Raw genomic sequence first — 23246 nt, 5'->3', positions numbered from 1 at the left:
AGGACGGGACTGGTGCACAGACGTTGAAAGGGGAAACTACAATTCCTGCCACTGTGGTCAGAGGAATGACCACATGTTCAAATGCAAGTTGATTGGACCGGGCAAAGTCCCACGATAAGGGAAAGACCTCGTCTTGCCAGGTTGTGATGCCCTGGACAATATTGATACTTTCCGATTCTCTGTTATCAGACTGTCCACGTCACATTTCGGCTCCTCATCGTCCACGAGTGCAGCAAGATCCGTGTAAGATTTTGGGCATTATCCTTCCTTTGGTCACGTCTTTTTGTGTACAATGAAGAGCCTTGTTCCCTCTCGATTGTAGATGCTCCTTCTGGCCTCGTCGTCGTCCTCGACGTCTTTGAAGATGAAATGCTTCTGCAGCAATTTGAAGAAGCGCTTGTCGGCCTAAGAGCGCAGACAGAGAGCGTGAGCAATGTAAGCGAAAATATACGAGGCGTGAGTTCACCTTTCGCCGTTGCTGGTAGCAGAACTGAAGACAAGTCAGCTCGAGGGTCAGTTCCAAGGCCAATGCCCGCGGATGAAGTTGGGCAGCCGCTCACAAGGATCTCCGTGCTTGGTGTCGACATCTCGAGCATTGTTTCGATCAGCGGCTGAAAAGCCACCTCGAGGTACACGCAATCTGCCGAATTTGTGAGTTACGACGGTGCTCTCGAACAGCTTCTGGAGAAAAGGCCTTACCAGCTAGCAACAGCACATCAGGATTGCTTGGGATACTCTCGGGAACGGGCTGGCCCCTGCGGAGATACGAGCCTCTCGATGAGTTCTACACTGTTTGACAGCTCGAGAATAATCTCATGTTCCCACTTACCAGGAAAGCTCGCCCACGAAGCATCTTTGCCTGAGTTCCCCGTTGAGATTAAGATTTTTGACCATGAGATCCATCATCGCTCTAGGAGAAAGAAATGGTCCCGAATTAGATGCGCAAGAACGGACGGCCAAGTCCGACGTCACTCACTCTTGATCGGTGATCCAGCTCGCCTTCAGCTGGCCAATGGCAGCAGCTAGCAGGCCGACTAGGCCTGTGCCTGCTCCAAGCTCTACCATCGTCTTGCCGGTCCACTGCCCCTGGCTCCTTTGTGAGGCAATGTATTCGCCGAGAACTTCGGCAGCGGGCCAAATCTTGCCTCCGCAACCTTTGCTGACGTCCAGTGCCAACGTCACATCGTAGCAAGCCCGGTCCCCATCTCCGACTGGAGCGAAAATCGAATCCAGCGCCAGACTCGTTGGGTGGTCCTGCTGGAAGATGGCGGGCTTCTTTCTGCCATCTTTAAAATACCTCACGATTGCACGCTGGTCAATAATACTGGGCCGCTGGTCCGGCACGAGTTGCTCGCCATCATCTTCATCCGCTTCGCTTATGCATGCCCCGGTTGCCTCATCGTGGACGAGGTGTGCGAACGGGTTCATCGTCCACGAATAGCCAAAGCAAATAATGTCCACGCCAAAAATTGGAAGTGTTGCCAGTCCCTTTTCCTTTTTTACGGCCGAGAGCGAAGTGCATTGCTGTGTTCCGCGTGGGCTTGACAGAACTTCACTCAGTGATGAGCCGAGGGGTGATGGATGGCTAGTGCCTGCCCTCGATTTCCGGTGGACAAGACACAAGATAAGCCCACTTTTCCCCGTGGGTGGCTCGGACTCATGTGCTAGAATTGATACGCCAAAAAAAGTGGGAAAGAGTAGCGCGGCCACGGCATCCACTGCCCGCTCCGCGCGGCCTTGTTGTCCTGCTACTCTCTTCTCAGGGAGCTGGATGTATGCATAAGGCCCGCTCCGTTCAAAAGCTCCTTCTCTTTGTCCATCAGGACCCGGTAACGTCACCTAAAGACGACGCCTGTATCTCGTCCGTCGTGCAACGCGGACGATAACGTGACATCACGTGACCCCTCAAGGGCGAGAAAGAATCGCTCGTCTCCGTTCCAGCTCTTCCAACACAAGCCATGTCGTCGGTCTCTATGAACCCTTTTCGGGCCACGTACCGGTATCTTGTGAGTCCTTAGCTATGCACATGTCGATTCGGACGGCTGCAGCTCACCCACCTTCCTCGAGACAGCAACGAACCGCCCACGAACAGCCCGTCATCTTCTACTCTCTCCTCATCGGCGTCGTTGGTGAGAATCTGTGCTCGCACCACTGCAGCAGGCTTAGCCTGCATCCTACCAACCAACTCCCGCTCTAACGTCTGCACTGATTTATCAGGTCCCATTGCTGTCGTCACAGTGCCGCCGATCAGGAGGCAATATGGTTGGAAACCGGCAGAGAGGATCCCCACTTCGTACCCAAGTAGGTTCCTTGCTGCCATATGCTTCGTTCCTAACCTCTCGACGAAGCTTATGGAAGTCTGTCCAGTTCCCAACAGGGCTCGCGAAGAGGTCTCGGGATACGACGATGAGTGAGGGGACGTGTATCAAGGCAGCAAAGATGGCTTGAAAGGACAAGGCATAAATGCATGCATAGCTTGTGGACTACTTTTTGAGACTTGCATTGCAATAGGGGAGAGGAGGAAAGGGAGGGGGGGGGGGGGCGTTACCGGGTATCTATGCGTCAGGCATGATTGCGATTGGAACCGAGGAGATCATCATGACCCGACTGAGCTGCTTGTTCTTCCCGCTCTTCTTCTTCCGCGACTTCTACATCGAGGGGAAAGCGCAGGATGGCTGCGATGCCCGTAAGGCCGTTGAGCTGCCGTCCGCTTTCGTGCATGCCGCTGAAGATGAGAGCCTCGCCTCCCGCGCTCCTCACGTCCTCTACGAGCTGAACGAACTTCCTGCGTCGGACCGGGTCGGCGGCGCGGAAGAGGCCATCTGAAATGAGAAGGGAGCCAATGGCACCTCGCTGAGCGGCCAGCATGACATGCTGCTCTCCGTACCATGCACGGAGCTCGTCGGAGGCGAGCATCCTCTGGAAACGGTCGAGAAGCTGGCCCTCTTTTGCAAACTTTGTGTCCTTTAGTTGGGCGCTGACCTGGGTGGACAGGTGATGTGGGATTAGCAAGGAGAAGACCGACAAGGCTGCCATACGCACCTCTGCGCTTCGTAAAACCTCAATGAGGCTGTGAATGTGAGGACTGTTGCAATGAATTCTGAGAAATTTTCGCTTGGCATCATTGCCCATGAGAGCCTTTTCGCCCCGCCTGGTGGCTTCGGCAAACAGGTAGTCAAACACGGTATCCCTTGTGAAGCCGGGGCTGGCGAGGATGACGAGCCGCAACGCAGGCAGCTGCAAGAGCTTGAGCACGGCTTGATACACGAGGGACAAGAACCGAGCCTGGGACTTGTCGGCCGACGATGAGGGTAGGGATTTGTGTTTGCGCGGCAGAGGTACGTCGATACGTTGTCGAACAACGGTCATGTGCTCTGTCAAGAGGCACACGGTTGCCGTACCTGCCATCATTGAGCACTGTCAACAGTCGCTCTCTTTTTTTCCTCTCTCCCTCTCCCTCTTTGTTTTTCCCCTTGCTTCTCTCTTTGCTTCTCTCCCCTCTACTCTCCCCAGCCCCCCCCCCCTCTCTCTTTCTCGCCACGTAATCGACTTCTTCTGGGCAACGAAAGTTGAACTCACCATCGCCCAGTACCACAGCGCCGACCTCTGCTCTCTGTCCGACATCGCTGGATTCGTTCAGACGCTCGAAATGGATAGAGTCCCATGAGTCCTTTATGATCGTCAACTGACGATTGACTTCGAGATCAAGAGTGTGGAAGGCGCCCATCTTGACATGCCTGTTCTCCGAGACTACTCTGCCGGACACGTGCAGCGTAGCTCCATCGCCACCGCTGCCTCCTCCCAACGCTCCCGCGGTACTCGAGGATGAGGAGACGTCGGTAATCGCACCACTGACAGCGCCTGCCGAGCTGCCTTCCGCAGCCGGATCCAGAGGGGCCGAGGACCCCGTGGCGTCAAAGGACGACTTTGCGACTTGGATGGTGAGCGTGACACGGACACGCTGTGACTCGATGGAGCCAGTAGAGGATTCTGACTGAACTCTGCGCACAGTAGGGCCCCTGACGAGATCTCCGACCTCGATGAGATTATAGAGATGGTACATGTCCTCGCTGCACTTGCAGAGAAGTCAGCTGCTTGCAAGCCAAGCTTTGACACACGCGCTTTGAGCTGTGCTGCGACTCACTCCTCCTCTGGATTGACAGTGACGCTTCCTGAGCCGTCTCGCTCGACGTGTCTTGAGAGGACCTTCATCGTTGTAAAATGTGGTCTTCCTATGTCTCGTTAGTAGTGAATGGGACTGACTGCGTCTCTGATGCGCACAAGAAAAGTGGAGAAAAAGACCAGAAAAGAAAAAGCAAGTTGAGAAGAAGCAGCTGCAGGTTCGCGTCGCGCGCACCGAACTAGCATATTTCTGCCATCAAGATGAACCTTGGCGACGGCAAAGGCAGGAGCCGCCGTCGCGAGATCGCTCTACAAGAGGCTCGAGAGAAAGATGCAGGTGAAGACAAGTATTGGATCTCTTCAGCCAGGACCGCGATGATGAAGGGCGAGTACGCCCAAGCGGTCAGAGTGTGCACCGAGGTGAGAAACAAAGTGTTTCCCCACCTGAACAACAACATGCTGCTGGCTCACGATTCTAGACTGTTCATCCCGAAATAGGGTCTGGGAAGTGGCGACAATGCCAACAGAGCACTCCTTCTCCACGCTCGCTCTCTAGCTCACTTGCGGCTGGGAGAGATCCGACCTAGCCTTTGCGACGCCAGAGCAGCAGTCAAATTGCGTCCTACCGATCCCAAGGTGAATTCTGTGAGCGATCCGCGAGGGGCCAATCTCGCTCACTTAGGCCCGTGTCCTGCAACTTGCTAGTGTCTCGTGCAGGCCGCAAAGTCTCTTCGACAGGCAGGCCACCGAACACAGGCCCTCGACGCGCTGCGCAAGGCCCGTGATCACGCAGTGGCAAGGACCGACATCGCGCGAATCAACCAATTGTTCGCAGCCTGGATGGCCGATCAGATCAGTCGAATCCCCGATGAAGTTCTTGCCATGATTCTCACAGAGATCGACTCGACGACCCTGGCACGGCTGCAGACCGTGTGCTCTCGCTGGCATCGCGTCATCAACATGAATCGCAGCCTCTGGCGTGTCTTTCGCACCGAAGACTTGCAGACGAGTCCCTTGGCAAACCGCAAGACGTATCAGAGGGCAGCCACGCTCGCAAAGAAATCCTGCGACTCGCTTTCATGGGTCCAGATTCAGTACGCCCAAGGCCTGCGTTGGTCGAATCTAGCGCCGTGTCTTGGTCCCTCGTCCTCGACGATCTCCAGGCTCGAGGTTGGCTGCTGCAACGACCCAGGCTTGTATCTGTCCGCCTTGCAATTTGCTCAAACGTGCGCGAACCTCATCCACCTCGACGTGCAGGGGAAAATCTGCCTCTACGCGACCGACTTTGACAGCTATTCGTTCTGTAATGGCTCATTCACTAAAAACGTCTTTGACGTCTTCGTGGTCAGTCCTCTGCCTAACGACACACTTTTTGACGATCGGCTTCTTTCTAGCCTCTGTCGGGTCCAAAAGCTTCAGTGGACCCGGAGAGCCGCACGAACCAATCATTTCGCCGACGGGGACGTAGCCGACGACGACGACGACGACGACGGGCCTCTGCACATAAGGTCGTGGATCTGGACACTGATGTCAATGGCCTGCAGTCAGCTCCGATTCTTGGACATTGACTTGCCTGCCTCGGGCGATGTGCCGAGAGGTCTCTCGCTTGAGCTGCGGCTCCTTGAAACGCTCAGTATGCGAGGCGTGTTCAACAACTCGGTCGCCCATGCAGCAGGCAGCGAGCTCCGGGCACCTGCATTGACGACGTACAAGAGCAGAGGCGGTGGCGTTGACAGCGTCTTGATGCAGTCAGCGGCCAGTACACTGCACAATGTCACCTTGACAGATTTCTCAGACGCTAAAATCGAGACGCTCAGGCCGGTACTATCGACGTGCAGCGCCGTGCAAAAGCTCCAACTCTTTCCCGCTACCAGGCTTTTGGTCTCTCTTCTAGGAGGGAAGGTTCACGGTTCGGCGATATATCCCTATCCGAACCTTCAGCAGCTCGAGCTCAGTATCAGGAGCGAGGATACGAGCGCTGAATGCGAGGTGACTGGTGGCTCCATTGTCGATGTGATATGTAGACGACAAGGGATACAGAGGAAAAGGCAAAGGTCCACGGCCCCGTCTGCCTTCTCTCGTGGAGCGGCAAGACCAACAAGTAGCCAAAGTGACGCTGGTGCGGCCGAGGCGGCCACCCCTCAGATGGCTCCTCTTCAAACACTCGAGATTGCCGATCAGGGCGAGAAGCTCGCAAAAGACTCTCTACAGGTGCTCGCTTGCATCGTGCCCAACTTTATCCACCGCAAAGGATTGTAGTAGTTGAGCGGGCTCTCAACAGTCAATAGTCGCTGTCCAGTCGGACGACAACGACCACGTGCACGTGCCTCTCCTCTCGCTCAGACTTTCAGGCGCGCTAGAGTAGTACTTCACTAAGAGTACCGGTAGTGTGTGTATTTTGCCTAGCTTGTTGACCAGCAGGCAGGCCAGCTTCGATTCTTACGTGCGACTCCCCCTCACCCACCACTACCATTGCCCATCATCATCGGTCAGAGATCGCCCGTTCGCTTCCGTCTCATCTGGCTTCTCCCTCGTCTTGCCTAGCTTCACAGGGGGCGACGGTGAGCGATGACGGCTGGCGACTCGCCATACACGGTGTCGTCGCCACCACCCCAAGTGTCGACGACTGTGCGCCAAGATGGCAAGCTTGTCGACCATGACACTGCCGAAGTGACTGCCATCCCAGACACCCTCAATCCCTCGAGCAAAGGTCGCCTCTCGACGTCGTTTGGCGATTCGATAAGTCGTCCGACATCGGCAGCAAGCATGAGGGTGCGGATCGACAAGCCGTCTCTAGAGGCAATCAGCGGTCGCAGCCTTTACACGCATGTGCCGACGGGTTTTGAAGGTACGCTCTCTCTCGCGCCATGTCTCTTGTTACACTTCCAAAGATTTATGATCCCTCTCTCTCTCTTCCTGGCAGGTAATGCAAGTCCGCAATCGATCAGCTCCCTCTTCGCCCATCGGGGTGGCGCACCTCCATATGGAAACCCCACGCTCTACTCGACGCTCCGATTGACCTTGGCTCAGCTCCTTGCAAATTGTCTCTCGTCCGTTTTTCTCATCCTTGTTGTCATCTGGGCCCTATCGGTGCGACTACTGGCGGCTGTGCCGAAGCTCCTTAGCCCCTCGATCGAGGAGAAGAGCGAGTGGGACGATCCGGGGCGGTGGAAGAAAGAGAAGCTGGTCAAAGACGTTCGATACTATGCTAGGAGCTGTGGCTTCGATATCGTCAACGAGACGTGTGAGACGGCTGACGGCTACTTTCTGAGGATCAATCGGATCATCTGCCCGGAAAGGCAACACGAACGGCGTAGCGATGGCAGAGGTGAGTTTGTGCGTGTATGCGTTCGGCTTGCTTATGCTGATATGTTCTTGTCTGCAAAGGTGGCTACCCCGTCTTGATCATGCACGGTCTCTTTCAGTCGTCGGGGTCCTTCGTCACGTCAGAAGATCGGTCACTTGCATTTTGGCTCGCTCGCCAAGGAGGATACCAGGTCTTTCTGGGTAATAATCGCGGAGTCTTTGACATGGGTCATCGCAAGTACAAACGATCTGATCCTCGCTTCTGGGACTACAACATCCGAGAGCTGGCCATCTACGATCTTCCAGCGCTGGTGGACCATGTCTGCAAGCAGACGGGATATGACAAGATTGCCTTCATTGGTCACTCACAAGGAAACGGCACAGCGTTTATCTCTCTCAGTAGGGACATGGTGCCCGAACTGGGCGAAAAATTGAGCTACTTCGGCGCTCTCGCCCCCGCCGTCTTTGCTGGTCCACTGACGAGCTGCTTTCCTTTCACCTCGCTCAGAACGATGGATTGGCCGACGTGGAAGCGCTTCTTTGGCGTCCTCGACTTCATCCCACTCATGAAGACCTCCTACGACTGGACGCCCGCTTATCCGTACGCTCTCTTGGGCTATCAGATGTTTGCGTTTCTCTTCGCCTGGACGGATGCCAACTGGCTGCTCCGACGCAAGGCAAAGATGTTTCGCTTCACACCTCAGCCTGTCTCGTCAGCCTCTATCTACTGGTGGGCGGGCAAAGACGGCTTTGCCTCGCGAGGCTGCACCATGGATCCTGCCGCAGACAAGTGGTGGGACAAACGCTTTCCTCCTCTAGCCATCTACTCGGGCGGCATGGACTTTCTGGTGCTGACAGACCCCCTGATTGAGAGGATCAAGACACGCGAGACCGACGTCAGGCTCATCCGTGAAAAGAGACAAGAAGAAGCCGAGCATTGCGACCACTTCTGGGCAGCAGATGCAGTAGAGTGGTGCTTCCTAGACATCCTAGAGGATATCGAGTCAACGCGACCTCGATACCCAGAGGAACAAGATGCAATCGCAGCGACATCCAGCGCCCAAGGTGGAAGCTCGAAGACATCCCCTTTGCTCGTGCCATCATCGTCAGCATCAACATCTTCTTCTGCTTCCTCTTTAACTGCCATCAACGGTGCAGGCGTTTCTGACAAGCTCATAGATGATTCGTAGATTTCTCAACCATCCTTTTCTACGAATCATCTACGAGCTTGTGAAAGTGGCTCGCTCTCACTCACTCACTCACTCTCTCTCTCTCTCTCTCGCTGGCCTCTTTCTCATCTTCGCCTGCTTGTATTGGTTAGTTGTTTTGATCGTACTTGCATCCGTACTTCTTCTTCAACATACACCAATCACATAGATTGCATCTTTATTTGACGAGGTATAGGAAAAAGACAGCGCAAGGTATCATAGATTGACTTCGGCAAGGACAAATTTAGCCCGAGAATACCTTCAGTATCTTGTCTGCAGCCAAGACGAAGGCACCATTAGCAGGTGGCCATGCAGCAGAGCGGTCATGAGTAGCTCACCTCCTGCGCGGCATCGGTACAGAAATTGAACAACAACTTCACCTTCTTTCGGAGGTGGCTGGTTGGCAAAGTGTTTCCCTGCCACGGCGCCCAGATAGCTCGTCGCCGCCTCTGCGTCGTAGAAGTGGGATGGGCAAGGAGGGTCATCCTCCTCGGCTCTTGCTTGAAAGTGTTGCTGCTGGCGAGCCTCCTCGTCAAGTCCAGTGATCGTAGCATTCCGTTTCCCAACTGAGCCATTCGTCGCGCCGTTGCCACTACCACCCCCACCTGCCCCCCCCGGTGGCGAGCGAGGTCGCAGTCGCGAGCCAGTCAGAGGGGCAGGAAGCCCGTTTGAATTCATTGTCCTCCTCCCTTGCCCTTCTTCGGAACCACCTTCTTGTCCACCCTCTTCCGCTTCACCAGTATCTTTTGTCAATCCATCGGTGTCGTGGAATTCTTGATCCTCGGGCTCATCGTCGCCATCATGGGGATATGCACCGGATCTCGAAATGGGGGGTGGGAACGCCTTTGCGAGATCGTAGAAGGAAATGTAAGTGTCTAGGGCGCTCGAAGGTAGCCTGGAAAAATCGACGAGCGACTCGGCTACGGTTCAAGAGGCCGGGTGTCAACAACATGGGTATAGCAACAGAAGACATCGATGACCTACCCGCGACCTTCTCCTTGTCCGTCATGCTTGTTCAAATTGGTGAGATAGACGGGGGCCCAAAGTGGGGGGGGGGGGGCGACTTGGGCGTCTAAATTTCATTAAAGCGCACGTGATGCGCGCGATCCCACCATCCCATTGCCTCTCATATTTAGGCATCTTCACGCTTCTGGACTCTGGGGCAGCACCATGGGTTCCGCAAGAAGAATGCTCCAGCCCCTTTCCAGAAGTGTAAGGGGCGCCAAGATTCCTTCTTCATCTATCGTGGCCACTGCAAGGGCACTGCCCACAGCCTCTTGCTCGTCTCGGCTCACACCCCTTGTCACAAGATCAAGATTTTGCCCCGCCTCGGAGACTGCAGCCCACCCATACTCATCCAGGACGGCACCATACAGAGCTTCGTGAGATGGGATTTACAACCTTTTGAAAAGTTCGCCGCGCCGTAAGGCTAACATACAATGGCGTGACTGGCAGAGACATCTCATCCGATGAATACCACAAGCTTTCGGATCGATGCCTGGATTCGCTGACCGACTGCCTCGAGGTGCTCACCGAGGAGTACGTCGGGCCCGACGCAGAAGAGTTCGAGGCTGAGTACTCTGTGAGAGGAAGACCATTTCTCTGATCTCTTGAGCTTGACAGTCTGCTCACCTGATCAACTTACGCACTCCAGTCTGGCGTCCTCAACCTCCGACTGGGGAGCAACGGCACATACGTCATAAATAAACAGCCACCCAACAAGCAAATCTGGCTCTCGAGTCCTCGAAGGTAGGTCTTGCAGTACTTCCAAGACTAAATGTATACTCAAGTCGATGTGAAAAGACTGCTCTTACTAATTAACAAACCCCCCAGCGGCCCCAAGAGGTTCGACTACGACCGACAAAAGGACACCTGGTTCATGATAAAAGAGGGCGAGCTGTCAACGATGCGAGACCTTCTAGAGAACGAGCTGTCTGACATTTTTGGCAAGCCGATCACCGTCGACCTTGGTCAAGGGTAAATGGGAAATCGATTATGAGAATCTGTTCTTTTAATACACCTCGGAAAGAGTCAAGAGAACGGAAGGCCCTTGGGTCGAAGAGAGATGAATCTGCTTGATGACGGACGATGCTCGCTTCAAAGCGCCCGGGCTCCTATCGACGCCTTTTCCGGAAGCACTAGCCACAGTGGGCTGCTGGTTGCTCGAGGATAAGCCACCCGAGACTCGATCGACGACTGCCTCAAGAAAGGCTGAGATATTCGTTCGAAGCTCGGGCGTGGTGAAATTGATCCTCCCAACGGCTGTGTTGAGATTGTGCTTAGCGGTGGTATAGCATGGGAACTTCTCTCTCTTTTTCACATCCGATACCGCAGCGGACAAACTCACCTCCTCGAACAACACCATTGCGATCCCCTCGCCAGTCCATGGCACCCTTTGCTTGCATGATGGCCTCTTCCATCTCCCGCGAACCCTGAGCGACGGTTCCACGCTTTGCGCTCGGCATCAATCCTCGAGGTCCTAGACTCCTGGCCAGCGACCGGCTAATTAGAGGCAGCAATCCCGGCGTTGCCAGCACTTTTGTAAAGTCGCCACTTGCCGCCCCTCGGCCATCCACGACGTTCTGAATCATTTCTGAACCTCCGACGACAATGGTGGCTCCCTCCTTTGCAGCCACACGCTTGGCTGCATCCGAAGCCTCGGAACCGTCTTCGGCAAAGATGAGGATGCGCTCCGACTTTGTTCGGGCATCCTTGGGCAGCGACAGACGGCCTCGTAGAGCATTGGCCTGGTGCGATGAGACCGAAGTGACAACGTGAAGCTCGTAGGCACTTTGAGTTCTGGCCACCTCGACGGCCTTTTGTGACATCATACTCAGTTTCGCCTTCTCCTTTTGTCCGTTCTACAAAGGGATCGATCGGAATGACACTCACTCTGAAGAGCTTGGCGGCTTCCTCGAGCTCGAGCGTCGCCTCTTGCTTCTTTTTCTCCTTAATCGAGACCGTATTGGCCGCCGAGCCCAGTCTTGCCAGTCTTCGTGCCTTCTTGATGGCGTCCTTCCCTTCTCCCGGCCGGCTCTTTCCCAGAGAGACGAGACTCGTTGTGAATAACCGCGTGGTCGAAGCATGTGAAGGAGATGGCGCAGAGATACTTGACGAAGACGAAGCCGAGGCCGAAGCTGAAGCCGTGAGTGAGGTCTGCCCTGCCCGGAGCGACCTTGTGATCATGGTGCCAGGGCCTCGCAGCGACATCTTCGGTTGGTTGCTGCTGCTGTTAACGTTGGGGGGCACTTCTTTCCTTTCCCTCCTCTTTCAGATTTTTCTCTCCCTCCAGCCAAACACGCCAGGAAAATACACGTGACCTTACATTCATCTCACCATCAATGGGCTCTTCTACAGGTCGTCGGGAGACTAGAGTACAGATCAATGACAAATGGACACTCGACACCAGGTGTGAAGGTGCTAGCAATGAGAGAGTAGGTCCCTGGTTCTAACCTCGCATCTTCTATGGCCACACCAGATAACAAGTCGGCGTATGAGCCCGAATTGGCCACTTCAGCGCCTATGTCGGGTGGTGACGCAGCCGGAGAGATGGAGGACGCAGAGCGAGGGGTCTTATTGACCCGAAAAAGAGCGATGTTGAGATAGGGCGTAGCTATTCCCTTTTTCACTTCGGGTCTGAGCCTGACAACGAGTCGGCAGGCTTTGTCTACGTCGACGATGAAGCGGGGATTGCAATGGTAGCGGCCGTGGGACGGCCCTCCCATGGCGCTCACATCTTTTTCCCAACGACCTCTTAGCGTCTTATGAAACATTCCAGCGCCTTCGGCAGCGATGGCCTCGAGCACAATCTCGCCTTCACTTTCGACCTTGAGAGCAAAGAGGCCTGACAGCCCCTCTTCGAATGTGGACACGATAACGGAATAAACGCCCGCCTGAATCTTCTTGGCTTCCGCGAAGGCGAAGCCATAATTGTAGAGGCCGCTAGAAGCAACTATGTCGCCTTCCGAGACGTGAGAGATGCGTTTGCCCCGTCGAGACCACACAATGAGTACTTGGACGGGGAGGTCTTTTGACGTCTCGACCATGGCGGCGAGGCTCGTCGCTTGGGGTACCGTCAGACGGAACTGCGGATTATGGATGAATGCCCAGCTGGCAGCATTACCACCTGCGCTCTTTCCTGACCAGCCCGATTGCACAAGCTGAGAGAAGGAGAACGACCTCGGGATATCGTGAAGCTCGATCTTGGCGGCGGAAAAGGCAGATAGAGAAAAGGTAGCGTCGTTGTTGCACCCATTCCTCGACACTATAACGGTGTAGACGGACCGTCGGTGGGCACTGGTAGAGAAGCGAACGATGTTGTGGGTGCTGTCGACGTAGGTGCCCTAAGGAGGTAGAAGGAGGGAGGAGAACGGATGGCATCAATGGCTGCACAAAATTATCAGGGAGCGGGAGTGCAGCATGGCAAATCTCACCATGCGATAGTCGCTGCCATGAGCCAGCAATCTATGTTTCACAGCCTCGCTCTCAAAGACGTGAATGGCAATCCACTGAACCTCGTCTTCCCTGGATTGAGTTGTATGCCGAACAAGGTGGAGCCACACGTCAGTTTTCTCGGCGCCGGAAACATCTGACTCGTCCACATTTATGGCGAGCCTGAAAGACGAATGCTGGCTCGGTCCTACAATTGCCGTCGTTGTCATGGTTGTCGGCTTCGTCGTCGTCGTTATTGGCGCTTGCTCAGGATTCTGACCAAGGTCACTTCCATCAACTTTCCGCCAATGGGAATGTACTGTGAGGGCGTGCTTTGCTATGGCAGGGTTCCAATTGAGGTAGAGCGAGTCAAGCCTGGAGCATGCTTCGCTCCAAGTTATACGGATAATTTCGCGGTCCAGATAAGACGGCGAATTGGTCTGGAAATTCTCGAGCGAGGCTCGCATCTCGCCCGTCCATGTCGAGGCATCTTCTTCGGACGGCGACCTTCTCCATGGGTTCATGAGCGTAAGCCAACGCTCTCCCTCTTCCTCGTCGATGGCAAGAACTGCATAGTTGTGCGAGTCGACCAGAAAGGCCTGTCCAGGCGCCCTTCTGGACGCCATGTTTCGCGTTGTGCCAGCAGTGACCATGATGTAGCCTCGCGTCCATGCCCAACGGAGCCTATCCCAGGCCTTTTCGCGCTGGAAGCCAGCATGCTGGAAACCGATGTGCTCTGGAATCCAGCCAGTAAGGGCATGCAGATCGATGGAAGAATTAGAGCCCTGAAAGTCATACCCGCCGCGGAGACGTAAGTAGGCCTTTTCCAGCAGTGCTGGCCAGATGTGATACGAGCCATCGGCGCCAAGGCCGGTGGCACACACTGGATTACCGTCGGGTCGGCAGGGTATGCTGTCGTCGATGACGATCTGCCTTGGAATTCCGTTGAAGAGAAGCTTGACGCAGTGCTTTCCATTCTCGGACCACCGAGGAAATCCGCGAGAATCTTTAGGGTAAAGAGGAGCGTGTGCCAGCTGTGATTGGCAGAGGTTCAGCGAGGGAAGAGACCTGCGTGATTACAAGCGTGTTCAAGCTGTACCTGTGTGTGCCACGTTGCGTCGTGCTCGCATGCCACCTCGAGGGCGGCGACGAAGCTGCAATCCGTCACGACGTCCTGAACGATGTGATGGCCTCGCAAGGGGGTCCGATAGTCGTAGAGTGGCGAAGAAGCCCATCGAGGCACACTGTCACGCTGCTTCAGCCACGAGTGTCTCCGACGAAAGGTTGCTTTCTGTTGCACCTGGCCAGGCGCCAGCGCAGGTTGTGGCACGGAGTCCCTGGTGAACGGTGAGGATTGAGCTATCGATGCTGCTCAGGATCGACGAGTCGATACCTACACAAAGAGCTGGCCTTGATATGCCAAAGTTGAAATGTCGTCTGTACTTTTCCACAGAGGAAGAGGAATGCCATCGATGGAAGAAGAGGCTTCCAAAGCCCTTGTCTGCTCCTCTGATGGCCGGTCCCGATGCAAATAATGAGTGCGCTGGCCCCGTGATTAGGGAGAGCCGTGATACCCACCGTCGCTGAGTAGCCTCCGCTCCACTATTTGGGCTGCCCTTCCTGCCAGCTTGATCGCCTCGGCCCGACCAAGAACCCTACGCAGACGCTCGCGCAGTTCAGTGGCCTCGCTCGTCGGCTCCCGGTTCTTGACGAGCCACAGGTAGAGATCGCCTGCGCGGACATATGTTTCATAGGCACTCGAATAGTCCCGCGCCAGCTCTTGCCTTGTAGCCCGATTCGTCGTCTCTTGGGCAAGACTCAGCTTGTCTTTCCATGCCTGCTTTGACATGGGTCGGTGGGTCGGGGAAGATCGTTCCCTAGGGAGGGATGAAATGGAAACATGGCTCGAGCGAGCAAGGCACATCAACTAACTCTCCACGTGGCTGTATAGGGTTGGAGGACGCGCGGTCACGCATCAGTGCGACCGAGCTTCTTCCGGGCTTTCTCCATCTTGATTGAACATGGCCATGGAGGTGGACGCAGCAGACGAAGGCTACCTGGAGAAGGCAGCAGCCTCAGCTCCGTCAGAGTTGCGGCCGTTCTACTCAAAGGCCCGAGAGCTGCACGACAAGAAGCTCTGGTACCAGCTCACGGTTGCCGTCGAGGCTTTTCTTGACGACCCGGCCAGCGCAAAGGGCACCCTGCGTTCCGACCTGTATCATAACTTTATCAGCTCCTTCACCAAGAGAATCAACCCGCTGCGGCTCGTGGGAATCGCAGTCGTCGTCTCGAAGCAATACCAAGATCCGTCGACAGCGCTCAGATTCCTCGATGACGTTGCCGAAAAGGTTGATACAGTCACGACGCAAGAGGCCTTCGTCTTTGCTATCATGGAAGCTGCCCACTTCAAGCTCCTGCTGGGCGACTTGGACGGGACAAAGGAAGCCATGGACAGATGTGGCAAGATTCTCGAAGGCTTCGACAGCGTCGAGACCAAGGTTCATGCCAGCTTCTACCGCGTGAGCGGAGACTACTACAAGGTGTGTTCCCGTAATCCTGCCGGCCTGGTGTGCATGTCAGTGGCCTAAAATATTCCATGGCTGCAACAGACCAAGGCAGAGTATGCGTCGTACTACAAGAGCTCGCTTTTGTACCTTGCCTGCATCAACATCGAGACAGACCTGGGTCAAGACGATCGGGTTCAAAGGGCCCACGATTTGGCCATTTCGGCCCTCCTCGGCGACACCATCTACAACTTTGGCGAGCTTCTTCTGCACCCAATTCTTGCCTCACTCGACGCTTCTGCTCACGCATGGCTCTCGACACTCCTCTTTTCCTTCAATTCTGGTGATCTGGGCCGATTCGAGTCATTGATCCCTCATCTTTCGTCAGAGCCCATCCTGGCCGAGAATCAACCTTTTTTGCGACAAAAGATTTGCCTCATGGCGCTCATCGAGAGCGTATTTCGCAGAGCGAGCACCGACCGAACCCTTTCGTTTGAGACGATTGCCGTCGAGACGAGGCTTCCTCGGGATGAGGTCGAGCACCTGGTCATGAAGGCCCTCAGCCTCAAGCTCATTAAGGGAACCCTGGACCAGCACGCACAACTGGCCAGGATCACGTGGGTGCAGCCAAGGGTGCTAGACAAGAGGCAGATCGAGGCTTTGCAGGCGCGCCTCAACGCCTGGTGCGACCGCGTCGAGGAGGTGACCAAATTTGTCCAGGGCGAGACTCGTGAGCTTCTTTCCCTTGGCATTGCTTCTTCCAGTCGTCTTACGCTGACATTGGTGATTGCAAACAACAGCTGAGCTCTTTGTCACGGCGTGATGACAAGCTCTTACATTGTAGATTACAATTTGAATGTGATGCTATGAAAGGCTTGCCAGACAGGCATTCAAACATCTAAGCATCCAGGCATCCAGGCGGATAAAGTAGGCATATGTGCATGCGTTCCTTGTATCAATATCCCCGTGTACTGTGACTCCCAAGATGGCCTCAGCTGGGTGCGCGCAACCTGGCGAGCACCTCGTTGTAATCGCGGCCCTTTTCGAGAAAGCTCGTCTCAAATGCATCTCGAGCTAGGTCAGTGACCTTGGCTTCGTCCAGACCAAAGGTCGACATGGCCAGGGCATACTCCCTTGAGAGGGGACTGGAGAAGACGAGGACATCGTCGGTGCAGATGGCCAGCGGATGGCCTCTTTCGAGAAAACGTCCAAAGTGGTGGGCCGAATAGGACTCGACGCTCTTGCTCAGCACATTGGAAGAGAGACAGAGTTCGACGGGCGTTCTGGACTCAAAGAGACGGAGCTCCTCGCCTGGAGAGAGGAAACAGACGTGACCCAGCGAGTCGGGTCCCCAGGCGAGCATGTCGGCCATTTCCTCGTCCATGCCAGCCATCTCGGCGGCGTGGAGTGTGACTTTGAGACCGGCCTGTTTGCGGCCTCTTTCGAAGGCGGGCTCCCAGTCTTGCCTCCACCTTCCCCAGCCCAGAGCTGGATCTCCGCACAGGTCCAAGCCCACGACTCCTCTGTTACTGTATTCGATGGCCAGGTTGACGGTGTCTTCTGCCACCGTAACGGGATCCTTGCGATCGATGGAGAGAATAAGCCTGGCGATGCAGACCCCATCTTTGGCTAGCCGTCGATGCTCTTCGATACCTTGGAGGACTGCCTCGATGTAGGCTCGCTTGTCCAGTCCCACATCCTGGTGCTCACGGGGCGTCGTTCGTAGCTCGGCATAGACGACTCCGTCTGCGCTCATGTCTTCAAGAACCTGGACACACGAAGGCAAGCTCAATCAAGGTGGCGATGAGGGATAGAGCCGAACGGTCCGTTGAACTTTGCAGTGGGGCACCATCCTCACCTCGCGTGTGACCCGGGTCAGCAGTTCAGCACCGCGTACCACATGATGGACGACACCAAAGACGGCAAACATCTCCGAGAGGTTCCTCGTGTCGCCCTTTGCGATTGCAACCGAAGCGGCCGACGACGTACTGGTGCCCTCCGATGTCTTCTTGTACAGCTCCTGGAGCGTCGACTGTCGCACGGAACCATTGAGATGCGCGTGACGCTCCACCTTTGGCAGCCTGCGGCAGAAATCGAGCTGCTCCTCGGTGTAAGGCTGTGCGCCCACTGCGCTCGTGCCGTTTGGGGCCATGAATCTGACAACCAGGGCAGGTTGAGCCGCGCAGGACTGGGCGGCCGCGGTAATGTTGAAGAGAAGTCACGGTGCGCGAAGAAGCCTTTTCTTCTGCACGCCGCCATCGGCCCTTTTCGGGCCTAAGGGAGGTAAGTATTGGACATTTTATTTTATTCTTCCACTCCGCGCGGGCTACACCAGTCTACAATTTGCGTCATCTTCTTCTTCTTCCTCCTCCTCCCCACTAATCACCAACGCAGGAGAGAACAAGAATCGTGCTTGTTCCCCTACCCCTTCTCCCTTTCCCTCCTCTCTCTTTTTTTCCTGCTTCTCAACACATCGATCATCGCACTAGCCTCCACGCAAGGCGCCCATATGTCCGAAAAGGTATACAACGTGGTCGTGCTGCCCGGCGACGGCATCGGTGAGTAGCGGCCGACCAGTGTCCATTGCTTGAGTAACGAAAAGTTGCGGCATCTCAGCGTGATTGAATCTCCTTTGCAGGCCCCGAGGTAACTGGCGAGGCCGCTCGCGTCCTCGAGCTCGTGTCGCAAAAGGCAAAGGACTTCAAGATCAAGCTCCAGTCGGTGAGTCGTTGTGCAGTCACTCGCGCTGTCGCCCGCCCAAGTGTCGCTCACTGTCAAGCTCTGTGGTACAGCAACTGTTTGGAGGCGCAGCCATCGATGCAGCGGGCAAGCCGCTGCCCGAAGAGACGATCAAGGCATGCGAAGCTGCTGACGCCATGCTGCTCGGTGCCGTCGGGGGGCCCAAGTGGGGTGTAGGCAAGGTTCGCCCCGAGCAGGGACTATTGGCCCTCCGCGTGCACTTTGACCTGTATGCAAACGTGCGCCCCGCCTTGTTCCCTTCGCAGTCGCTCGTCAAGCATTCGCCCCTCAAGGAGGACATTGCCCGAGGTACCGACATCATCGTCGTCCGCGAGCTCGTCAAGGGTCTTTACATTGGCGAGCGTCAGGAGGCAGACCTGGACACGCCTGGATCGACGGGCGAGGCGAGCGACATGATGCGCTACAACAAGCACGACGTCGAGCGCATCACGCGCCTGGCAGCCTACCTGGCTCTACAGTCGAAGCCGCCAAAGAAGCTCCACTCGATCGACAAGGCAAACGTGCTTGCATGCTCGCGCCTCTGGCGACGCGTCGTCACCGAGACCGTAGAGAGGGAATTCAGTTCCCAGGGCGTCGAGGTGGACCACCAGCTGGTTGACTCGGCCGCCATGGTTATGGTGTCGAATCCAAAGAAGCTCAACGGCATCGTCCTCACCGAAAACATGTTTGGAGACATTCTCTCCGACGAGTCGTCCGTCATCCCCGGCTCCCTCGGCCTGCTCCCCTCGGCGTCGCTGGCTGGCCTCCCCGACGGCAAGTCGGCCTGCAAGGGCCTCTACGAGCCCATCCATGGCTCGGCGCCAGACATTGCCGGCCAGGGAATCGCCAACCCCATTGGAACGATTCTGTCGGCCGCCCTGCTGCTGCGTTACTCACTCGGACGGCCCAACGAGGCAGAGGCCGTCGAGACTGCTGTCCGCAAGGTTCTCGACGCCCAGGAGGACGGTGGCCTTGGGATGAGAACCAAGGACTTGGGCGGCAATGCAGGCTCAAAGGAAATTGGCGACAAGGTCCTCGAGGTCCTCGAGACTCTCCTCTGAAGACAGTCGAGGAAGATAGAATGAGAAGAAGTGAATTTTGTGTCGGCGTTTTAGTACTGTACTGTACTGTACTGTACATTGTGGACTACAAGAAACATTTGCGTAGGCGCACACCCTCAAGCGACATCGTCCATGTCGTCTTCGTCATCTCCACCAATGTCTCCTCCCTCTTCCAATTTGATCTCTTGTCTGCTGCTGCCGCTGCTGCTCACAACGTTGCTCCTCGATCCTGGATCCTGAGCACCCATCTGCTGCTGCCGACTGGCTTCCTCGGCTCCCCTCTTTTCATTTTCCCGTCGATCAGCATCTTTGCGCAGCGCAGCATACTCAGGTTTGAGGGACCAGTTGCCACTGTAAGGACCGCGTTTGTGGAGATCGGCGATGCTCGAGAGAACATCGCGGAGGTACACTTCGGGTTGCTCGACGCGAGCTCGAAGCCCTTTGATGGACCAGTAGGGATACTCTTCGAACGACTCGAAAAGCAAATCCATGAGCTCGTTTCGAGGCATGCGCGCGAATTTTTCCGCCTGGTTGCCCGTCTTGCGATTCTGCGTCTGTCAAGCACCAACGCACATACGGGTGGAAGGAAGCAAAAGAGAGAAACGAAGGGTCAGGAACCACAAGAGGAGCCACATCACGACACCTGAACCTACAATGAGTGAGGCTCTGGGTCCTTTGATGAATCCGGCTCCCACACCGCTCGTCAGCATGTTGTTGCGCGAGGCATCGTCGTCGTCAAGGACTTTAACGCTGTGACGCGGCTTTGAGGCTTCCAGCTTTCGCTTCCGGAGCACCTCTCGATATTCAGGCGAGATGCCCAGTTCCTTACCGCCCCTGCTCACCAAGCCACCAGGACCGGTGATCTGAGGCTTGAGTGCAGCCTCGTTGGTGATCATGCCGACCATGGACACGACGCCTGGGAAGAAGATAGGATCCGCAATCAGCATGCACAAAGGATGGTCCAGGAAGGACAAATTTGCACGCATGAACTCACGTCTTGACTTTTTATTCCTGTCATCGGCCTTTGCTTTGCCCTTGACGTCTTCATCGCCATCGCTGTCCACGAGATCGTCGTCATCGTCGTCTTCGTCGTCATCGTCTTCGCCCCCCTCCATCCTCTCTCGAAACGCGTACAAATTTCGGACCCGTGCGCCTTCCTGTTCGCTCGTGAGCCTCAGGTCATAATGACGAGGATAATTGGTGGCAAGGTACGGATGTGAGGGGGGTAAAGGGATAGCAGGATTGGGGTGCTCCGGAAGAAGGAGCTCGAGCTTCGTATGCCCATCCTGGTCCTTGCTAAGCAGTGTTGAATAGTTCAGTGCTCTTTGCCCTCTTCTGCCCCACCATGTCGAGTGTACTTTCCCAACCAGGCGCCTATACTCACTCATACACTCGAACGGTACCGAGAAGCTTATCTTCTTCTTCGACTTTGGTCCACCCCTCCAAGAGAAATCGAGGGACCTTGACGAGCCACATCTTCTGGTTGCCCTTTTCGGTGTCCAGCTCCTCATCCGGCACCGGGCTTTCATCACGCTCATGCTTACCCAGCAAGGAAGTGCTTGCTCCCCCCCGGCCAAGCGGGGTTGATCCTCTCGATCTACTTTCCTCTAGCGGCTCTACGTCGTCTTCGAACGATGCCATGATAGTCGAGGGCGTACTATTGTTAAGTCTTTGGACACAACTATCACAGCACCCACCAGTACCAGGGAGGTGGAGCTAGAAGTCACGTGTTATGGGACGCCACGCGAGGATTGTGCGACGAGGCGGCCACCGTGCTGCTTGCTCTTCCTGTGGCTGCCATCACCATCGACAAATTCGCTTTCACCGTCTTCGCTCGCTCCTTTTTCCCCTCGAACCCTTCGACAAATTTGTTGCTGTGACACCCATCGCGACCATGGCTGACAACGACGGTGCGTTTCAATCCTCGAGTTAGCTTCGCATTCTCTGCTTCGTTCCTCGCCTCAGCCTCTTTGCTGCCTCGCACCGCTTTCTCCTTTTCTCCATCTCTTCTTTCGACGAGCGCCTGTCTCTACAGTCAAGGGATCGGGTCTGCTGTGGAGAGAGAAATGCGGCGGGATTCTAGCACTGCCCTTATCATTTGCGCGCTCTTGGGCGCCACTGGTTCGGATTCTTCCAGTCATTCAACCTTCCGTCCTCGCGATAGCACACTTTCTCCCCGCATCCACAAGACGTGGCGATGATCAGCTTCGCACCGATTCATCGTCGACTCTTCCCCATCCGTGCCTTCCTGGGCAACCAGACTTCTAGTCTTCAGCGCGGATCTTGCTCGTGCTTTCCGCGCATGTCGTCTCGCACCGACTTGTCTCGTGCACCAGCCTCATCCTTGGAAGCCAATTTGCTTCCTCACAACTGCTTCGGCTCCGACCTCTCTTCTCATCAATCATCGACGCTCGTCCAACACTCACTGACATGATGATTTCTTTCCTCCCTTGATCCATCTCTTACCTCCCTCTTTTGCAATTTACCCTCTCTCCCGCAACAGAGTGGAACGATGCCGCCCGCGAGTCGGCTCGTGAAGACGCCGGCTGGAACGGTGGCAGGTCTCCTTCGCCCCGTGGGGGAGCGTCGCCCCCCCGTCGAGAGCGCTCTCGATCCAACTCGCCTGGACCCGTCCGCGGCGACGACTCTCGTGGAAGGTGAGTCTTTTCGCCACTTTGTTGCGGCCCCCTTTCTTGTCGCTGACAACATGCAATCCACAGGTCCCACGACGACAGGGGTGACGTAAACCCCGGAAACAATCTCCATGTTTCGGGCGTGGGCCACCGAGTGACGGACCGTGAGCTGGAGGAAGCTTTTGCCAAATTTGGTAGGGTAGGTAATGAGAAGCTCGCCTCTTCGTTACTCACGCTGACACACGTGGGCCAAACTCTCACCCTATACCAGGTTCTTAGGGCTCAGGTTATGTATGATCCTCATTCGCGCGAGCCTCGTGGCTTTGCCTTCGTGACCATGGCCGATGCCGATGCTGCCGAGGCCGCTATCTCCGGCATGACGGGAGTCGAGTTGATGGGCCGTACTCTATCTGTCCAGAAGGTGAGCACTCATATCCTCGCCTCTGCCCGGCGCCCTCTGCTCATCAATGTATGATTTTACAGGCTCGCCGCGGCCGTGCTAGGACGCCCACGCCCGGTCGCTACTTTGGTCCACCCAAGGGTAGGGGTGAGTCGATCGATGCTTGGCTTGTCCCATCAAGATTGCTCACATGCCATTTGTCTCTTCTTCTCATAGATGAGGCCCCAGGTGGAGGAAGGTATGGACCACCCCCCTACGACCGCTATGGCCCCCCTCCGCCTCGCGATCCTTATGACCGCTACGGACCACCCCGCTCGCCGCCGCCTCGCGATCCGTACGACCGCTACGGACGCCCTCCTCCGCGCGATTACCCGCCTCGCGACTACCCCCCTCCTGGCCGGGGTGGATATCCTCCTTCCCGAGGATACAGTCCTCCCCCTCGTGGTGGCTCGAGGTACGACGACGTGCCTCCCCCTCCTCGTGGACGCTACGATGATGTCCCGCCCCCGCCCCGCGGTCGCTACGACGACATTCCTCCTCCGCCCAGGGGCCGCTACGACGACGTCCCCCCTCGCCGATACTAAACTTCAAGAGAAGGAGCAAGAAAAGTCGAACGCGCCGGCGAAAACAAAGAGTCGAGTAAGAGACTTTCCTTGTTCGCCTTGTCTGGCCCAACACAAATACAAGAGGCGAGGGGAGAGCTTTGAGCTTGACGGTTTGTCTTCTGACTTTTTTTTCCGGTTCTTTCTAATCTTCCTTCACGGTGCGTTGTTCAAAGCTTGGGAAGAGAAGCGGTGTGTGATGTCGTTGTGATGTCTTTATCTTTTCCCTCGTCGTCCTGT

At 55.8% G+C, this 23246-nt stretch overlaps 14 protein-coding genes across 14 annotated transcripts; 7 read left to right on the top strand and 7 right to left on the bottom strand.

Annotated features, from left to right (window-relative positions):
* Positions 1 to 177: 177 nt before the first annotated feature.
* On the bottom strand, positions 178 to 1453 carry FA10DRAFT_281375 (hypothetical protein). Its single transcript, XM_025523684.1, has 6 exons — positions 977 to 1453; positions 830 to 910; positions 700 to 755; positions 561 to 640; positions 467 to 490; positions 178 to 405 (listed from the first exon to the last, which is right to left on the bottom strand). The coding sequence occupies exons 1-6, from the start codon at positions 1426 to 1428 to the stop codon at positions 274 to 276; spliced, it is 825 nt and encodes a 274-aa protein (XP_025375035.1). The 5' UTR covers positions 1429 to 1453; the 3' UTR covers positions 178 to 273.
* Positions 1454 to 1973: 520 nt separating this feature from the next.
* On the top strand, positions 1974 to 2414 carry FA10DRAFT_234093 (hypothetical protein; the record flags this gene model as incomplete). The annotated part of the gene is made up of 4 exons (XM_025518971.1): positions 1974 to 2006; positions 2072 to 2129; positions 2218 to 2301; positions 2368 to 2414. 4 exons carry the CDS (start codon positions 1974 to 1976, stop codon positions 2412 to 2414), a joined length of 222 nt encoding a protein of 73 aa, XP_025375034.1.
* A 116-nt stretch (positions 2415 to 2530) lies between these two features.
* FA10DRAFT_281374 (hypothetical protein) lies at positions 2531 to 4277 on the bottom strand. The gene is made up of 4 exons (XM_025523683.1): positions 4145 to 4277; positions 3580 to 4070; positions 3043 to 3401; positions 2531 to 2982 (listed from the first exon to the last, which is right to left on the bottom strand). The coding sequence occupies exons 1-4, from the start codon at positions 4210 to 4212 to the stop codon at positions 2563 to 2565; spliced, it is 1338 nt and encodes a 445-aa protein (XP_025375033.1). The 5' UTR covers positions 4213 to 4277; the 3' UTR covers positions 2531 to 2562.
* Positions 4278 to 4383: 106 nt separating this feature from the next.
* On the top strand, positions 4384 to 6381 carry FA10DRAFT_303918 (hypothetical protein; the record flags this gene model as incomplete). Its single annotated transcript, XM_025525299.1, has 3 exons — positions 4384 to 4542; positions 4621 to 4758; positions 4828 to 6381. The coding sequence occupies 3 exons, from the start codon at positions 4384 to 4386 to the stop codon at positions 6379 to 6381; spliced, it is 1851 nt and encodes a 616-aa protein (XP_025375032.1).
* A 309-nt stretch (positions 6382 to 6690) lies between these two features.
* FA10DRAFT_276236 (alpha/beta-hydrolase) lies at positions 6691 to 8618 on the top strand (the record flags this gene model as incomplete). Its single annotated transcript, XM_025523307.1, has 4 exons — positions 6691 to 6970; positions 7046 to 7450; positions 7510 to 8493; positions 8587 to 8618. 4 exons carry the CDS (start codon positions 6691 to 6693, stop codon positions 8616 to 8618), a joined length of 1701 nt encoding a protein of 566 aa, XP_025375031.1.
* Positions 8619 to 8788: 170 nt separating this feature from the next.
* On the bottom strand, positions 8789 to 9673 carry FA10DRAFT_303916 (hypothetical protein). Its single transcript, XM_025525298.1, has 3 exons — positions 9621 to 9673; positions 8975 to 9556; positions 8789 to 8909 (listed from the first exon to the last, which is right to left on the bottom strand). The coding sequence occupies exons 1-3, from the start codon at positions 9643 to 9645 to the stop codon at positions 8881 to 8883; spliced, it is 636 nt and encodes a 211-aa protein (XP_025375030.1). The 5' UTR covers positions 9646 to 9673; the 3' UTR covers positions 8789 to 8880.
* Positions 9674 to 9766: 93 nt separating this feature from the next.
* FA10DRAFT_269116 (Frataxin) lies at positions 9767 to 10674 on the top strand. Its single transcript, XM_025522624.1, has 4 exons — positions 9767 to 10018; positions 10092 to 10218; positions 10291 to 10385; positions 10470 to 10674. The coding sequence occupies exons 1-4, from the start codon at positions 9807 to 9809 to the stop codon at positions 10615 to 10617; spliced, it is 582 nt and encodes a 193-aa protein (XP_025375029.1). The 5' UTR covers positions 9767 to 9806; the 3' UTR covers positions 10618 to 10674.
* On the bottom strand, positions 10592 to 11858 carry FA10DRAFT_269114 (ribosomal protein L1). The gene is made up of 3 exons (XM_025522623.1): positions 11529 to 11858; positions 10984 to 11452; positions 10592 to 10898 (listed from the first exon to the last, which is right to left on the bottom strand). Exons 1-3 carry the CDS (start codon positions 11844 to 11846, stop codon positions 10648 to 10650), a joined length of 1038 nt encoding a protein of 345 aa, XP_025375028.1. The 5' UTR covers positions 11847 to 11858; the 3' UTR covers positions 10592 to 10647.
* Positions 11859 to 11950: 92 nt separating this feature from the next.
* On the bottom strand, positions 11951 to 14946 carry FA10DRAFT_269112 (cysteine proteinase). The gene is made up of 5 exons (XM_025522622.1): positions 14646 to 14946; positions 14465 to 14576; positions 14167 to 14404; positions 13070 to 14101; positions 11951 to 12979 (listed from the first exon to the last, which is right to left on the bottom strand). Exons 1-5 carry the CDS (start codon positions 14914 to 14916, stop codon positions 11975 to 11977), a joined length of 2658 nt encoding a protein of 885 aa, XP_025375027.1. The 5' UTR covers positions 14917 to 14946; the 3' UTR covers positions 11951 to 11974.
* A 142-nt stretch (positions 14947 to 15088) lies between these two features.
* On the top strand, positions 15089 to 16515 carry FA10DRAFT_281370 (hypothetical protein; the record flags this gene model as incomplete). The annotated part of the gene is made up of 3 exons (XM_025523682.1): positions 15089 to 15607; positions 15677 to 16301; positions 16372 to 16515. 3 exons carry the CDS (start codon positions 15089 to 15091, stop codon positions 16392 to 16394), a joined length of 1167 nt encoding a protein of 388 aa, XP_025375026.1. The 3' UTR covers positions 16395 to 16515.
* FA10DRAFT_269110 (Metallo-dependent hydrolase) lies at positions 16336 to 17795 on the bottom strand. The gene is made up of 2 exons (XM_025522621.1): positions 17430 to 17795; positions 16336 to 17339 (listed from the first exon to the last, which is right to left on the bottom strand). Exons 1-2 carry the CDS (start codon positions 17721 to 17723, stop codon positions 16563 to 16565), a joined length of 1071 nt encoding a protein of 356 aa, XP_025375025.1. The 5' UTR covers positions 17724 to 17795; the 3' UTR covers positions 16336 to 16562.
* Positions 17796 to 17943: 148 nt separating this feature from the next.
* Positions 17944 to 19643, top strand: FA10DRAFT_269108 (3-isopropylmalate dehydrogenase). The gene is made up of 3 exons (XM_025522620.1): positions 17944 to 18129; positions 18210 to 18292; positions 18364 to 19643. The coding sequence occupies exons 1-3, from the start codon at positions 18081 to 18083 to the stop codon at positions 19369 to 19371; spliced, it is 1140 nt and encodes a 379-aa protein (XP_025375024.1). The 5' UTR covers positions 17944 to 18080; the 3' UTR covers positions 19372 to 19643.
* FA10DRAFT_269106 (hypothetical protein) lies at positions 19404 to 21222 on the bottom strand. Its single transcript, XM_025522619.1, has 4 exons — positions 20756 to 21222; positions 20366 to 20667; positions 20025 to 20287; positions 19404 to 19925 (listed from the first exon to the last, which is right to left on the bottom strand). Exons 1-4 carry the CDS (start codon positions 21010 to 21012, stop codon positions 19488 to 19490), a joined length of 1260 nt encoding a protein of 419 aa, XP_025375023.1. The 5' UTR covers positions 21013 to 21222; the 3' UTR covers positions 19404 to 19487.
* Positions 21223 to 21698: 476 nt separating this feature from the next.
* On the top strand, positions 21699 to 23212 carry FA10DRAFT_176904 (RNA-binding domain-containing protein). The gene is made up of 5 exons (XM_025518277.1): positions 21699 to 21976; positions 22174 to 22203; positions 22276 to 22425; positions 22488 to 22551; positions 22621 to 23212. The coding sequence occupies exons 1-5, from the start codon at positions 21884 to 21886 to the stop codon at positions 22986 to 22988; spliced, it is 705 nt and encodes a 234-aa protein (XP_025375022.1). The 5' UTR covers positions 21699 to 21883; the 3' UTR covers positions 22989 to 23212.
* The last annotated feature ends 34 nt before the right edge of the window (positions 23213 to 23246 follow it).

The sequence above is a fragment of the Acaromyces ingoldii genome (genome assembly GCF_003144295.1).
Source record: "Acaromyces ingoldii strain MCA 4198 unplaced genomic scaffold FA10scaffold_6, whole genome shotgun sequence".
In the NCBI taxonomy this organism is placed as follows: domain Eukaryota; kingdom Fungi; phylum Basidiomycota; class Exobasidiomycetes; order Exobasidiales; family Cryptobasidiaceae; genus Acaromyces; species Acaromyces ingoldii.
This window is presented reverse-complemented; position numbering and strand designations above follow the sequence as displayed.

Excerpts from the sequence above, each read along its gene's own strand:
- FA10DRAFT_281375 (XM_025523684.1), bottom strand. The coding sequence starts at position 1,428 with ATGAACCCGTTCGCACACCTCGTCCACGATGAGGCAACCGGGGCATGC. Across the intron at positions 911-976 it reads AGCTGGATCACCGATCAAGA|AGCGATGATGGATCTCATGG; the intron begins GTGAGTGACGTC and ends TCTTTCTCCTAG. Across the intron at positions 641-699 it reads TGATGTGCTGTTGCTAGCTG|ATTGCGTGTACCTCGAGGTG; the intron begins GTAAGGCCTTTT and ends CAAATTCGGCAG.
- FA10DRAFT_281374 (XM_025523683.1), bottom strand. The coding sequence starts at position 4,212 with ATGAAGGTCCTCTCAAGACACGTCGAGCGAGACGGCTCAGGAAGCGTC. Across the intron at positions 4,071-4,144 it reads ACTGTCAATCCAGAGGAGGA|CGAGGACATGTACCATCTCT; the intron begins GTGAGTCGCAGC and ends CTGCAAGTGCAG. Across the intron at positions 2,983-3,042 it reads AGGTTTTACGAAGCGCAGAG|GTCAGCGCCCAACTAAAGGA; the intron begins GTGCGTATGGCA and ends CTGTCCACCCAG.
- FA10DRAFT_303916 (XM_025525298.1), bottom strand. The coding sequence starts at position 9,645 with ATGACGGACAAGGAGAAGGTCGCGG. Across the intron at positions 9,557-9,620 it reads GGACAAGGAGAAGGTCGCGG|CCGAGTCGCTCGTCGATTTT; the intron begins GTAGGTCATCGA and ends CTTGAACCGTAG. Across the intron at positions 8,910-8,974 it reads GTACCGATGCCGCGCAGGAG|ACAAGATACTGAAGGTATTC; the intron begins GTGAGCTACTCA and ends TCTTGGCTGCAG.
- FA10DRAFT_269116 (XM_025522624.1), top strand. The coding sequence starts at position 9,807 with ATGGGTTCCGCAAGAAGAATGCTCCAGCCCCTTTCCAGAAGTGTAAGG. Across the intron at positions 10,019-10,091 it reads ACGGCACCATACAGAGCTTC|AGACATCTCATCCGATGAAT; the intron begins GTGAGATGGGAT and ends CGTGACTGGCAG. Across the intron at positions 10,219-10,290 it reads AGTTCGAGGCTGAGTACTCT|TCTGGCGTCCTCAACCTCCG; the intron begins GTGAGAGGAAGA and ends TACGCACTCCAG.
- FA10DRAFT_269114 (XM_025522623.1), bottom strand. The coding sequence starts at position 11,846 with ATGTCGCTGCGAGGCCCTGGCACCATGATCACAAGGTCGCTCCGGGCA. Across the intron at positions 11,453-11,528 it reads AAGCCGCCAAGCTCTTCAGA|GCCGTCGAGGTGGCCAGAAC; the intron begins GTGAGTGTCATT and ends ATGTCACAAAAG. Across the intron at positions 10,899-10,983 it reads CAATGGTGTTGTTCGAGGAG|CCGTTGGGAGGATCAATTTC; the intron begins GTGAGTTTGTCC and ends ATCTCAACACAG.
- FA10DRAFT_269112 (XM_025522622.1), bottom strand. The coding sequence starts at position 14,916 with ATGTCAAAGCAGGCATGGAAAGACAAGCTGAGTCTTGCCCAAGAGACG. Across the intron at positions 14,577-14,645 it reads GCGGAGGCTACTCAGCGACG|AGGAGCAGACAAGGGCTTTG; the intron begins GTGGGTATCACG and ends ACCGGCCATCAG. Across the intron at positions 14,102-14,166 it reads ACGCAACGTGGCACACACAG|CTGGCACACGCTCCTCTTTA; the intron begins GTACAGCTTGAA and ends TGCCAATCACAG.
- FA10DRAFT_269110 (XM_025522621.1), bottom strand. The coding sequence starts at position 17,723 with ATGGCCCCAAACGGCACGAGCGCAGTGGGCGCACAGCCTTACACCGAG. Across the intron at positions 17,340-17,429 it reads TGACCCGGGTCACACGCGAG|GTTCTTGAAGACATGAGCGC; the intron begins GTGAGGATGGTG and ends TCGTGTGTCCAG.
- FA10DRAFT_269108 (XM_025522620.1), top strand. The coding sequence starts at position 18,081 with ATGTCCGAAAAGGTATACAACGTGGTCGTGCTGCCCGGCGACGGCATC. Across the intron at positions 18,130-18,209 it reads GCTGCCCGGCGACGGCATCG|GCCCCGAGGTAACTGGCGAG; the intron begins GTGAGTAGCGGC and ends TCTCCTTTGCAG. Across the intron at positions 18,293-18,363 it reads TCAAGATCAAGCTCCAGTCG|CAACTGTTTGGAGGCGCAGC; the intron begins GTGAGTCGTTGT and ends TCTGTGGTACAG.
- FA10DRAFT_269106 (XM_025522619.1), bottom strand. The coding sequence starts at position 21,012 with ATGGCATCGTTCGAAGACGACGTAGAGCCGCTAGAGGAAAGTAGATCG. Across the intron at positions 20,668-20,755 it reads GGTACCGTTCGAGTGTATGA|CAAGGACCAGGATGGGCATA; the intron begins GTGAGTATAGGC and ends AACACTGCTTAG. Across the intron at positions 19,926-20,024 it reads GACCCAGAGCCTCACTCATT|ACGCAGAATCGCAAGACGGG; the intron begins GTAGGTTCAGGT and ends GGTGCTTGACAG.
- FA10DRAFT_176904 (XM_025518277.1), top strand. The coding sequence starts at position 21,884 with ATGCCGCCCGCGAGTCGGCTCGTGAAGACGCCGGCTGGAACGGTGGCA. Across the intron at positions 21,977-22,173 it reads GTCGCCCCCCCGTCGAGAGC|CTGGAGGAAGCTTTTGCCAA; the intron begins GCTCTCGATCCA and ends ACGGACCGTGAG. Across the intron at positions 22,204-22,275 it reads CTTTTGCCAAATTTGGTAGG|GTTCTTAGGGCTCAGGTTAT; the intron begins GTAGGTAATGAG and ends ACCCTATACCAG.